The sequence below is a fragment of the Parasteatoda tepidariorum genome, chromosome 6 (genome assembly GCF_043381705.1).
Source record: "Parasteatoda tepidariorum isolate YZ-2023 chromosome 6, CAS_Ptep_4.0, whole genome shotgun sequence".
Lineage (NCBI taxonomy): Eukaryota > Metazoa > Arthropoda > Arachnida > Araneae > Theridiidae > Parasteatoda > Parasteatoda tepidariorum.
In genome coordinates this window covers 15,785,778-15,799,090 of record NC_092209.1, presented here as the reverse complement: position 1 = coordinate 15,799,090, position 13,313 = coordinate 15,785,778, and the positions used below count along the sequence as shown (strand labels likewise).

The following is a 13,313-nucleotide window of genomic DNA, read 5'->3' as shown; positions in this document are numbered from 1 at the left end:
CGCACAACTGGTTCACTTTTTAAATAGTCTGCGCAAACCTTGTAGAGGCTTTCAGATGTAGAAGGGGATGGCTAAACTCGCCTCAGTGAGGATTTTTAATGTTTCTCAAATTCCATTTACGCTTTAACGCAGAATTTTTTTAAGAAAATATTTTTCATTATTTTGTATTAATTTTGGTCAAAATAATTGAAAAATGTTAAATTTATCATTTTGTTAATTTATAGTAATGAAATACAGAATAAAACACCGGTGTATTTTTCGGAGTATTCTAACCGGTGTATTTTTCGGAGTATTCTAACCGGTGTATTTTTCTGAGAATTTTCTAAACACAGCTCACTTCCTATAATTTTTCATATTTGCACTAATTTGCTATTACTTGACTCTGAAAGAAATAGTTATTCAAAATAGAAATTTCTTTAGATTCAAAAAATCATTTATTGATAAATAAATGAAGACGAATAGAAAAAAAAAATTAATACTTCTTTTTTTGTGGTCTATCTGGGTCTAGAGAATTGGGGAGCGAAGCGAGCAGATTCGGAGCTTCCAAATATTTTAAACTACAGATAAAGTTGTATTTACTGCAATGTGATTCGTCACTGTCATCTCCACAGTCAGATACTCCATTACATTCGTCTGATTTCAGGACGCAATACCCGCTTCTACATCGAAATTCGGTTTCTGAGTCACATACTCTGTCATGGCAATCGCGTTCGTCACTTCTATCTTCGGAATCGTTGTCTCCGTCACAAACATAGCTTTCGTCAATACAATTTCCATTGTCGCACTGAAATTTGAATTGACAATCGGAAAGAAAAAAATATAAATTCTCTAAAATAAATAACGATTTCAGATACAAAAAAGTAGGCTAATAATTGGTAAGAGAACCAAAACTTTTGATTTTTTTTAAAATAATACTCTATGATTTATTATTATTTTTTATTTATTTTTGCTGGAAATAAAACAGTTAGCTTTCTTTTCTTTCCTTATTGTTCGTTTTCTTTCTTTTTCCCCCCTTATCATTCATAACAAAAACTATAAACCTAATATCTCATTCCCTATTATAGTCCTTATTATAGTACTTCCTTAATTATTGATCAATTTTCCAGATTTATATTGTTTATTGTAAATTTCTTATAGCATATATATTGCATAAATTTTCTTTTTTGTATCCAATAATTTCTGTAGTATTGTAGAGTATCTACCACTACAAAAATACAATTCCTAAACATAAGTATATAAGACATGTTAACTCGGTTCTATGACTGGTAACCATTTCTAAGATGAAGATTAACATGGTCGAGATCTACTACCTCCACATACGTGACCTTCGGGCGTGATGTGAAGACGCCTACCTTATCAAAAACTCCCACTTAGATCAGAACACGCCTTTCTTGACAGTAACGCCCCACTTCGATCTGAACACGCCTACGTCGATGGATGGTCCACTTTGAACATTTGACTTGTGACTGCGACATTTTCAACCTCCACGCGCTGTTACCACTCAGTCTCGTTCACACACAACGTGGTCTGCATACACTCGACTGCTAATGGCAACACAGGAGCAACCACAACCGTACACTTAATACAGCTCTCACGATCAGCTAATTGCACGGTTATCTTAATACAGCTCTACCGGCTTTTGGCAAAATATTAATGAATCAACTAGTGGTGTCTGTTCATCGAATTCTATAACAGATATAATTCTGGTGAGGGAGTACTGTAGTGTATCTACCACTACAAAAGTACAATTCCAATTCATTAGTATATGAAATATGTTAACTCGATTCTATGATGGGGTACCTTTTCATAGATGAAGGTTAACATTGTCAATATCTTCTACCTCCGCAGTATTTTTATATGCTAAAAAAAGATGGGATCTAAACTAACTTAAAGAAGGGAATACTTCTAAACTCCTTTACTTCAGTTGCATTCCACAACCTCAATGAAGCACCACTCAGTTCAAGCTCAGGATGAATGGGAAAAGGGACGCAAGCGGCCTCAGGTGCCCTGATATTTCATACAGTCCCAGATGTTTTATTCAGTTAACACGGCTAAACTCGCCTCAGTGAGGATTTTTAATGCTTCTCAGATTCCCTTCCGTAACCCTTTGACGCAGAATTTTTTAAAAAATTTGTTTTCATTATTTTGCATAAATTTAGGTCAAAATAATTGAGAAATGTTAAACTCATGTTTGCGAAAATTGCAACACCGTAAAGGACTCATGCGAGATAGCTGAAATTTTCAGGAAATGCAAAGTAGAGCATGTTATGCAAATGATTAGAATTTCAGACCCGTAGCGCATGCTGAGCAGCGCCCTCTAAACGGCTGATGGATCCGAGTAAATAGACGGCTGTAGCGACGCGTGTATGGTAATCGCTGGTAATCTACTTGTGGTAAACGTTAGCTTAGTCGTTACTTATGCATCTTTGATGAAAGAGAGCGAGTTTTCAGCAAATTACGGACTTTGAAGGGGGGAGAACCATCGGCCTTCGGGAAGCTGGATTATCTTATGGTGCAGATGCCGCTCGTGTGCAGCGTAACAGCAGCACAGTGGTGCGTGTTTGGAAGAAGTGGACAAACGAGTGTCAGACAACTTGGAAATCCGGGAGTGGACCCCGAAATGTCACGTCACCTCGCGACTGTAGACACTCGGTCCGCATGGCGCTGTTTGACCTTACGGCCCCCACTACACAACTGGCAGCACAGTGGTGAATAGCTACAGGTGTTTCATTGCGTGCTTCATCAATTCATAGACGTCTGATGCAGCGTGGACTGCGTGCAATGTACTCCTTTATACAGGATCACCATCACGCTAAACCATCACCGCCTGCGGCTGCAATGGGCCAACCAGCATAGGGACTGGCATGCAGATTGGCAGTGTGTAGTGATTTCTGACGAATCCCGCTTTAATTTGTAGTTATGGTCTGGTGTGCCATTGCATATCATGGACAAACTCAATTGCTACGAATTGTGGGTAATCTGAACAGCAACCGGCACATCAGTGAAGTTCTACAGCCCCAAGCTGTTCTCTTCCTTCAAGATTTTCCAGGCGTTGTATTTCAACAGGACAATGCCCGCCCTTATATTGCTAGGACTGTGCAATCGTGCCTTGCATCGCGGTAGGTACAGCTTCTTCCTTGGCCTGCGTATTCCCCGGATATATCGCCAATTGAACATGTGTGGGATTTCGCTGGTCGGCGTCTCACTCGTGATCATCGTCCTGTTGCTTCTACAGATGAACTTTGGGTACGTATACAAACAAAATGAAATGCTTTTTCTCAAGCAAACATTCAAAATTTGTTTGACTGTTACACAAAATACTTATTTTGATCTCTTGTTATTGTTTGTTTGGTTTGAAAATTTAATCATTTGCTTGTACTGCTACTAATCAGCTGTGTATTAAATTTCATTTATTTATGACGATTCCTTCATGGTGTTGCAATTTTCACAAACATGAATTTATATTTTGCATTTTGATAATTTGTAGTTATGAAATACAGAATAAATCATCAATTTATGTTATGCATCAATTTATGTCAATATAATTGAAAAATGTTATATTTAGCATTTTGATGATTTATAGTTATGAAATACAGAATGAAACACCGGTGTATTTTTCAGAATATTCTAACCGGTGTATTTTTCTGAGAATCTTCCAAACACAGCTCTCTTCCAAATGATTTTTCAAATTTACACTTATTTGTTATTACTTGACTGAGAAAGAAATAGTTAGTCAACATAGAAATTTTTTTAGTTTTAAAAAATCATTTATTGATAAATATTTGAATACGAAAGAATAAAATACTTCTTTTTTGTATTTTGGTAATAATATAATTTCGATTATCTAATGAATTTTTTTTAGTTATTGATTGACTGTTTTTCATAAATAAAAAATATCAAAATATATTTTCGCTAGTCATTAGAGCGTCACAAAATATACATATAAGAATGAAGGTCACCGGTAGTCGATCTGCTGTAAGGGTCTGCTCTACCAAATCTAAAATTATTTGATTTTCGTTTCTATTTTTTATCCACCGTTCAAACTGACATATGAAAGTGACTGCAAAAGCATTAAGAGCAGCACTCTAGCTCATTTGCAGAAGAAACTTTAGTGAGAGTTCTGCCGGCATAATCGTTTAAATAATGTCAATACTTTTCTTCTTAAAATTTTTTTTAAAGCTTTATAAATAGTATTGTTGTTTAGGTCCATATTGACGTTTTAGCTGACGTCACACTAGCGATAGGATCAAATTTCTTTGTCCATTTAAAGTTTCATGACAAGGTGAATTTTAGCTGAGCATACAAGCTTTCGAGAAAAGAAATCTTATAATGACCTAGATTAATGATTATTTTCACCTTGAGATTAGCTTTATTAAAGCTTTTTTTTTCACGTTTGAATACCCGAAGTCAAACTCGATTTAAGGTTTTTATTTAGAATGTTATTTTCCAAGGTTTTGGAATAGGGTAATGTGCTTAAAATAAAGCAGATTGTCACAGATTTCGCTTTAAGGTTAGAAGGTTTACACGTAAACAGCATTACAAACCTTTTTAGGTTTACATGAAAAGGTTTTTGCTAAGTAAAAATAAATCTTATTTTGCTATGTGGAAATCCGACTTGCTAAAGCATATATGGGGGGTTGCGTTCTCTATGAATTTCAATCATTTTCTGACCGTTACAATTAGAATTTATCGTGAAATTATCACCACTACCAAGTTTGACCTCGTGTCGAAAAGTGTTCAAAATTGAACTGCGTTCTGAGCTAGATGAATAGGCTTGCTTCAATTTTTCTTTCANCCCAAGCTGTTCTCTTCCTTCAAGCCTTGCCAGGCGCTGTGTTTCAACAGGACAATGCCCGCCCTCATATTATAGTATTTGTCTGAGAATCTTCCAAACACAGCTCACTTCCAAACAATTTTTCAAATTTGCTATTACTTTGACTGCGAAAGAAACAGTTATTCAACGTAGAAATTTATTTAGTTTTAAAGAATCATTTATTGATAAATATTTGAATACGAATGGAAAAAAAGTTTAATATTTCTTTTTTTTGTATTTTATATTTTAGTACAAATATAATTTCGATTATCTATGAATTTTTTTTAGTAATTGATTGACTGTTTTTTATAAATAAAAAATATCAAAATATATTTTCACTTCTCTTTATAACGTCACAAAAAATATATATAAAAATGAAGGTCACCGGTATTCAATCTGCTTCAAGGGTCTGCTCTACCAAATCTAAAATTATTTTATTTTCGTTTCTATTTTTAATCCACCGTTCAAACTGACATATGAATGTGACTGCAAAAGCATTAAGAGCAGCACTCTAGCTCATTTGCAGAAACTTTAGTGTAAGTCCTGCTGGCATAATCGTTTAAATAATGTCAATACTTCTTAAAAATTATTATTTAAAGCTTTTTAAGAAGTATTGTTGTTTAGGTCCATAATGACAGTTTTAGCTGACGTCACACTAGCGATAGGATCAAATTTCTTTGTCCATTTAAAGTTTCACGTCAAGGTGAATTTTAGCTGAGCATACTAGCTTTCGAGAAAAGAAACCTTATAATGACCTAGATTAATGATTATTTTCACCTTGAGATTAGCATTATTAAAGCATTTTTTTCACGTTTGAAAACCCTAAGTCAATCTCGCTTTAAGGTTTTTATACAGAATGTTGTTTTCCAAGGTTTTGGATTAGGGAAATGTGCTTAAAATAAAGCAGATTGCCTCAGATTTCGCTTTAAGGTTAGAAGGTTTACACGTAAACAGCATTGCTTGCATACCTTTTCAGCTTTACATTAAAACGTTTTTGCTATGTGAAAATAAACCTTATTTTGCTATGTGGAAATCCGACTTGCTAAAGCATCTTGCTAAAGGAAATCCGACTTGCTAAAGCTATTGGGGGTGCGTTCTTTATGAATATCAATCATTTTCTGACCGTTACAATTAGAATTTATCGTGAAATTATCACCACTACCAATTTTGACCTCATGTCGAAAAGTGTTCAAAATTTTGCTAGATGAATAGGCTTGCTTCAATTTTTCTTTCACTAACAAGCAGAATTTATAGCGCCATTTTTGTCACCAAACAGAATTTATCGTCAATCGTAATTTCAACAAAACTTTCTAGCGAGAGTACTTAAATTTCAGCTGATCATGAAACCAATGCTAGTTGCATTTGTTTTCTAAATAATACAAGCGAACTTTATTGCCCTTTTTATCGCCAATCAAAATTTTGGCAGTTTTTGCTTTGTCGCAATCGGCTGCTTAAACAGCTACTAAACTAAAAAAAATACAAAAAAGGACAAAAAAGGGAAAACAAATCTATTTTCAGCAGACAAAAAAAAAGTTGGATGCACTTTCATAATAATCACGTCAGACAACTCGTCCAATATATTTTAACTTGGACAGTTTGGTTAATTTGATTACGTAAGAGATAAGGAAAAGTAAAGAATGAAAAAAAAACATGGATTAAAAAGTTTTTTTATATTTCTACACTGTATAGAAATTTAATTCAATTTACCATCATTAGTCAGAATTTTTAATTACATAGAAAAATTATAAGAAAAATAAGATTCGATTCAATCAATCTCTCATGTATACAAACATCTTATTATTGAGTTGAGTTTCATGATCAAAATGTGAAGAAAAATATCCGACATTAAGCAAAAAATTTCTAAAAGCTGAAATGAATCCTTTTTATCTAATAATTAAACATGACTAAAAATTTATTAAACTAAGTTACTGAATTTTAAAAAAATTGTTTATCGCATTTATGAGTTTACTTGCCTGAAGTACATTATTTAAGTAAGAATCGTATTTTCTCGTATTGTTTAACCTATTGGTTTTAAAGCATTTTCTCCTATTATTTAGGCTTTGGTAAGTATACTCACCACGAATCTCAAATTCTAAATAAAGATGGGAAACCATGTGATTTGTTCGATCATCTACAGATAAACTCAGGGAATAAAAAGAAGGCTTCTTCAAGTTAAATGCGGGTAACAATAAAGGTTCGAGTTAGATCTAGAGGTCAACACTAGAGAGCTACATTCTCTTGTACGTTATGAGTCGTTATTTCAAGCTCCACGCTTACTGCTAACTCTTTAAAGTTTTAAATTCCACCCCCCAAAAAAAGTTCTAAAAATCAAATTAGTTTTTGGGTCTCACTAAATAAATTTTATTTAATAAATCAATCACAATCACAAAATAATTTAATAATAGCATAACCCGAAATAAATGGCAGTATAAAAATGTTTATTGGAAGTCAGGAGGTTAAACGTCTATCACTACCGAAAACTCCTCAATGTCTTTCAAAAGTGATAGGGCCAACGCTATTCATTTTTTATCTAACAAAAAATTATTTTACTTTCACCCAAGTCCACTCCAAAAAAAGTTCTAAAATTTTATATTTTAATATTTAAATATAAATTAAGAGTATCTTTATCATGCTTACCGTGCGTTGAAGATACTACAACGGTGATAAACAAAGCAATTATTATACGTAGATCCATTGTATACAATTGAATACTCAACTTACAATTGAGTTAATATTTCAAAAATAACGAATAATGATTTGCCTTAACAAGCATTAAATGAGGAAGTCTACAAAAGGGTATATCAGCAACCGGAAATTAATTAAAATGTCTTGATAAAAGATTCTTAACACAAATAAAATAAAAATTTAACTACTTATACATTTAATCTCACCAAAAAGCTTTTTTTTTTCTACAGCAAGTCGAGTCAATGGGCATTTTTATCATTAGATTGTCCAAGGAAGTCATTTTGAGCGCTTTTTCATTTGCAAAAAATGTACAAATAATAATGCATTAATTATTTCTTTTTTAAAATGAAGTAATTTTTTTTATTGTTTATATTTACTAATAACTTGTTATATAACTGAAAATAATATTAAAAATTAATTTTAATCAAATTTCTTTATACATTAGTTATTTCTTGTCATTTTGACTGCTTTTGGGCATTATTTGTATATGTTACCGGCTAAGTTTGATATCCCGCATTTTATAGAATGCCTAGGCATTGTATATAATGCCTAAAACTAGCTGGCAATGTATGAAATGATTTATATTTCACAGATTTCCTAGGCATTCCATAGAATGCCAAATTAGAAACCGGCAAAGTATAAAATACATCTCCGATTCGTCAAAATGTCATGACAAAATGACATATTCAGAACGTCATTCAAGCCTGTTATGCTGCAACAAGTAGGTTAATTTCTCATTTTTTATATGAAAATTTTGTTTCCTTTAATAAGAAAAGCATACATTATAATTTGCACAACTTTTTATTTTTCTTTACACATTTTGAATAAATGTTTTTTAATAGCACTCTTAGTATTTTTTCAGAATAACATTTTTATTTTTGAGAAATGCATGTTACTGTGAATGACCGAAATCTGGAGAATGTCGACTTTCACCGGTGGATGTCAACAATCACATAGCCACTTTGGTGAATGTTCGAAATATTTATTACATCCGACTTGATATTAATTTATTCGTCGATATTATTTTATTTCTTTGATATTTTAACACTTACTGACGATAGATTGGAAGAAACATCAGTGTTTGGAGTATCGGGCAAATATATACCGGGCAATGGCACTTGACCTTAAAAAAATATCAGTGTAGGGTATACCGGGCAAAATCATGCCGGGCAGTGGCAGTTGACCTTAAAAAAACATCAGTGTAGGATATACCGGGCAAATGTATACCAGGCTGTAGCACTTAACTAGACCTAGTATGATTAGACCTTTAGTAAGGTCAAGTGCCATTGCCCAGTATATATTTGGCCGATACTCCAAACACTGGTGTTTCCTCTAATTTATCGTCAGTAAGTATTAANGTCATTATTTACATAATAACTTCATCAGTACATTTTTTTCATACTTTGCCTCAATAGCATTCGTCATTCTATGGAATGCCTAGGTATTTTATACAATGCCTAGGGAAAGAATGTAATATTTCTCACATTTCATACTTTGAATGAAAACAACTGGCAATATATACAATGCCTAGGTATTCTATACAATGCCGGCGTTTCATACTCTGCCGATGACATATATACTAAGTTTCTAGTGTTAATAAAGATTGAATTACATGATAAATATTTTTAAAAATGTATCATTAATATCAAACAATACTAATTTTTTTATTGAAAATTATAAAATAAGGAGAAATTATTTATGTAGAAATTTGGGAGGGTTTCACTTGAAAATTTTTTAAAAATTATTTTGAAACTGTCTCTTGAAAAGTTTAAAGTAACATTTAAAGTAGGTAACGCTTTAGAGAATGTATTTAATTTTTTACTATCATTATATTCTAATATAGCTCTGTAATGCAGAAAATACGATACAAGATATATTTTATATTCTACAGTATCAAAATATACAAACCTTTTAAGGTTTACATTTTAAGGTTTTTGCTGGGTGAGAATAAACCTTATTTTGCTATCTGAGAAGGCTATTAAAGCAACTATTTTTAAGGATAATTGTAATGGAAAATCAATATCTATCCTATAGATGTTTGGAAATTGCTTGATCTTTTAAAATAAACTTTTTCAGTAGAGGAAAAAATAATTATATTTAACTAAATTTATTATATACATTAAATGTATAAAAAATAAGAAAATTAAACACTTCCATCAAATATAAAGTTTTGTTTTAAAAATAATGTACTTGCTATAAGTGTATATAAATCCAAACCTATATACTATTTTCTATTTGTTCATTGAATTATTTATTTAAATTCAAAAATATAAAAATTTCATTTGATTAAGCATCAATAGCAATAAATATTGAAATTAAAAAGAATAAAACATTTTGAGAATTTTTAATTTGAAATATTAAAATTTGGTTGAATTTCGCTTGAAAAGACTCTTGAAAAAATCTGTGAAACTTGAATGTTCCAGTTCTCCAAATGCAGTATCATCAGTAACACTGTCGATAACAGTAGATTCTTTTTTCACATCATCTAAATGAAACAAAAATCTCATTATACAAAAAAATCAACAATTTTTAAAACAACGATAAAAAATCAGAAGAAATCTTCGATATTAAATGCAAATAAGTGTATATTTAATGGACGCTTTAAATTTGAATGATTGAATTTTGAGGTTTTGCCTGCAATTCTATTAAAAATTGAAAAAAAAAAAAAACATTTTCCACTATTTGATCCAGGAGTTCCTTTTTCTTCGGGATTGGGTTCAAAATTACATGCCTACGGAGTTGTTTTCTTCGCTTAAATTACAAATTTAGTATGAAAAAAAAAGGTTTACTACAAAACTTTCTGGCGCTTTTTTGTGTTTCATACGAATCAGTGCATAAGATAAAACAAAATCATTCAATTAACAACGTTCCTCAGTTATTATTTAATTTTGAATAATTCTCGATATCGCTAGTTTTCATATTGCTAAGCACATTAAAATAATAATAAATGGTAATTTCGAAATAGGAAGCAGTATCAAAGATCCGTTTTGAAACAAGGGCATACTCAATTCCAAAGTTAATTAATGCTGAAAGTTCTTATCACATNGTCGATATTATAAAGCAGCCTTGACTCGCCTTGTAAATGTACCTTTTAAAAATTGGTTCAGTGTAAAATCTTAATCGAAGTCAATGGAACTATAATATGGAGTTTATTCATTGCAATTTGTTAATAACATGTAAAAATGAACCATGCTTCGCTCTTCAAGTTGAACTTTAATTTCCCCTGCGATCATGTGTAAGATGTTTAAGTTTTCGCAACAATATGGTTCAACAAGGCAAAGCAAAGGCAATAAATCAAAGGCCTCGTAATAAAGTAGTTAATAATTTGCGCGATATTGTGGCTCAAAGCGTTTCCAAAGTTTCTAACTAAGTTTAGAGAATTATTAACTATCGTAATGGCCTCCTCTTATTCGGGTGCACGACTTAACATTCATTTTGTTTTGCTGCGCACAAAGACCTAAAAACTTGAAATCACGAAGATGTAGGGAAAAAATAAGGAATTAGATGGACCAACTATGTCTATATCAACTATGTTAAGATAAAACTGGAAGTTTAGAATAAAAAAATTAAAAAAAAACTATGTTGACTGATATATTTTTCCAGGGCCCGACCTAGCCAAATTTGGACCCTTAGCAAAAACTACTTTGGGGGGTGCCCCTTTGGTATACTATTTCAGTGATGAAGAACCGAACTTTATGGAGGTATTTAAAACTTTCACCTCATTATAGATATATAACAAGGAAAGTGACTGGAATCTAAAATGGTTATAAATGCCCCCCTCCCTCGAATGGTTAGACGAAATATCGTTCTGCTTATTTTATTGATTTTTTGACATTTCTATGTCCATCGTGAAGATTACAGTTTTCTGATTGTTAAGTTTGTCATCTATCTGCGAAAATTTCATGTCCTTGCTGACATTTAGGGCGGAATTTAGCTAAATTTTCGCAATTACAATGGCTCAATTAAGCCAATCAGATCCTGTGTTTTTGTAAACATATAACATTTTGCGATATGTAAAAAAAACTTTTGATTGACCAAATATGTCCATTGTAACTGTGAAAATTTAGCTTAATTCCGTGCTAGAAAGCCATGTATTTACGAAATAGAGATTTTTTGTGTTCATATGAAAGATTAATGCAGAAGCTAGTATAAAATTGACTATTTTACACTGTACTGATATTTTGTTTTAAAAAAATTTTATTAGATGAAAAAAGTTCAGAAGAAATCCTTCTTTTCCTTCTTTTTGATTTTTGGGGTTCCTCTGAAGTGGGGGCCCGGGCCAACTGCCCCCCTATGCCCCTGCTCTAGTCAGACTCTGTACTTCCCACTAAAATGAAGTGGCAGAGTTGAAATTTGACATGCTGATTGAGCCGTTTTCAAATATAAAATTAAAGCATGGTATTGTTTTTTCGAAATTATATTTTGTTCGAAAAATAGTGCGACTTTAACGAGCAAAAAGAATTTACGTAAAAATACGAAAATTCTTTTACTCTTTAATTTTTTTTTCGATGAATTATAATGATTATTTATTCTTCACCGACGAAAAAATTGTCTCGCTCTTGAAATCATTATTTTATAACCTCGCTCTTGATTTAATGCGAAAGTTACAAAACAAAATGGACAAATAAAAGAAAACCCAGAAAGCATGTAACCTTATGCCTTTCTTTTTTTTGTCCCGAAAATATCTGTACTAAAAACCTTTTTTTAATAAAGCAAAAATATATCACCTTCAAACCTTTCATCCTAAAAGGATTAAAAATTATTTTTTAAAAAGTATTATCACTTAGGTCTATAATGGTATCTTAGCTGATGTCACACTTGTGATAGTGTCCAACTGCATAGTCTATTAAAATTTCAAGACAAGGTTAATTTTAGCTGAGCTTACAAAACCTTGCGAAAAGAAACCTTATAATTACCTAGTTTTAAGATTATTTTCAACTTGAGTCTAGCTGTATTGAAGGATTTTTTTCACGCTAAGACAACCTCGATTTAAGGTTTTTATATTAAGGTTGTTTTCCGAGGTTTTGGATTAGGGTAATGTGCGTAGAATAGAGCAGATGGTCACAGTTCTCGTTCTAAGGTTAGATGGCTTACACATAAACCGCAAAACAAATCTTATTAGGTTTACAATAAAAGGGTTTTGGTGAGTTGAAATAAACATTTTTTTGCTATCTGGGTCTGGGTAGTGCGAAGCGAGCAGATTCAGTGCTTCCAAATATCTTAAACTAAAGATAAAGTTTTATTTACTGCAATTTGATTCGTCACTGTCATCTTCACAGTCAGATATTTCATCACATACGTCTGATTTCATGACGCATTGCCCGCTTCTACATCGAAATTCAGTTTCTGAGTAACATACTCTGGCATGGCAATCCCGTTCGTCACTGTTATCCTTGCAATCTTTTCTTCCGTCGCAAACATCCAATTCATCAATACAAAAATATCCATCCTCACACCGAATTTGAAATGGACAAGCTGTAACAAAAAATTAATATCTTTATAATAATAGAGATGATGAAAATTATTCATAAATTATAAGTGAACTAGGAAGCTTCGCCCCCTACTCGCTGGCACTCGCCAACCCCTGGAAGTGCTTTCGTAGTTCATTTCGGATTGCTTCGCAATCCAATGCTCGCTTTGCTCGCTCATTGGATACGTTCTTAACGTCTAGTTTTTGTATACTTTTTTGAATACTGAAGTTCCGAAAACTTTTCACTGTAGAAAATTCTAAACCTGTACATTTCAATATTAATTTGAAATTGCAAACAGTTCACATATTTTTCTTAATCACACTATTCTAAATTTCAGTTGTTGA

General features: G+C 32.1%; 1 protein-coding gene across 3 annotated transcripts in view; it reads right to left on the bottom strand.

The window, feature by feature from the left end:
• Positions 1-13,313, bottom strand: part of LOC107443409 (low-density lipoprotein receptor-like) — a 33,251-nt gene that overhangs the window by 8,458 nt on the left and 11,480 nt on the right. Inside the window, exons 4-5 of one of the 3 annotated variants that reach the window (XM_043048566.2) lie at positions 12,746-12,973; positions 9,726-9,983 (exon numbers count right to left, since the gene is read on the bottom strand). The exons of 1 other annotated variant lie outside the window; for it this stretch is intronic. In XM_043048566.2, the coding sequence (XP_042904500.1) occupies positions 9,856-9,983; positions 12,746-12,973 (356 nt within the window). In that variant the 3' untranslated portion in view covers positions 9,726-9,855. Of the gene's footprint in view, positions 1-7,450; positions 8,828-9,725; positions 9,984-12,745; positions 12,974-13,313 lie in introns of those variants that run through there. One more of the 3 variants, XM_071182025.1, reaches the window with a different exon arrangement.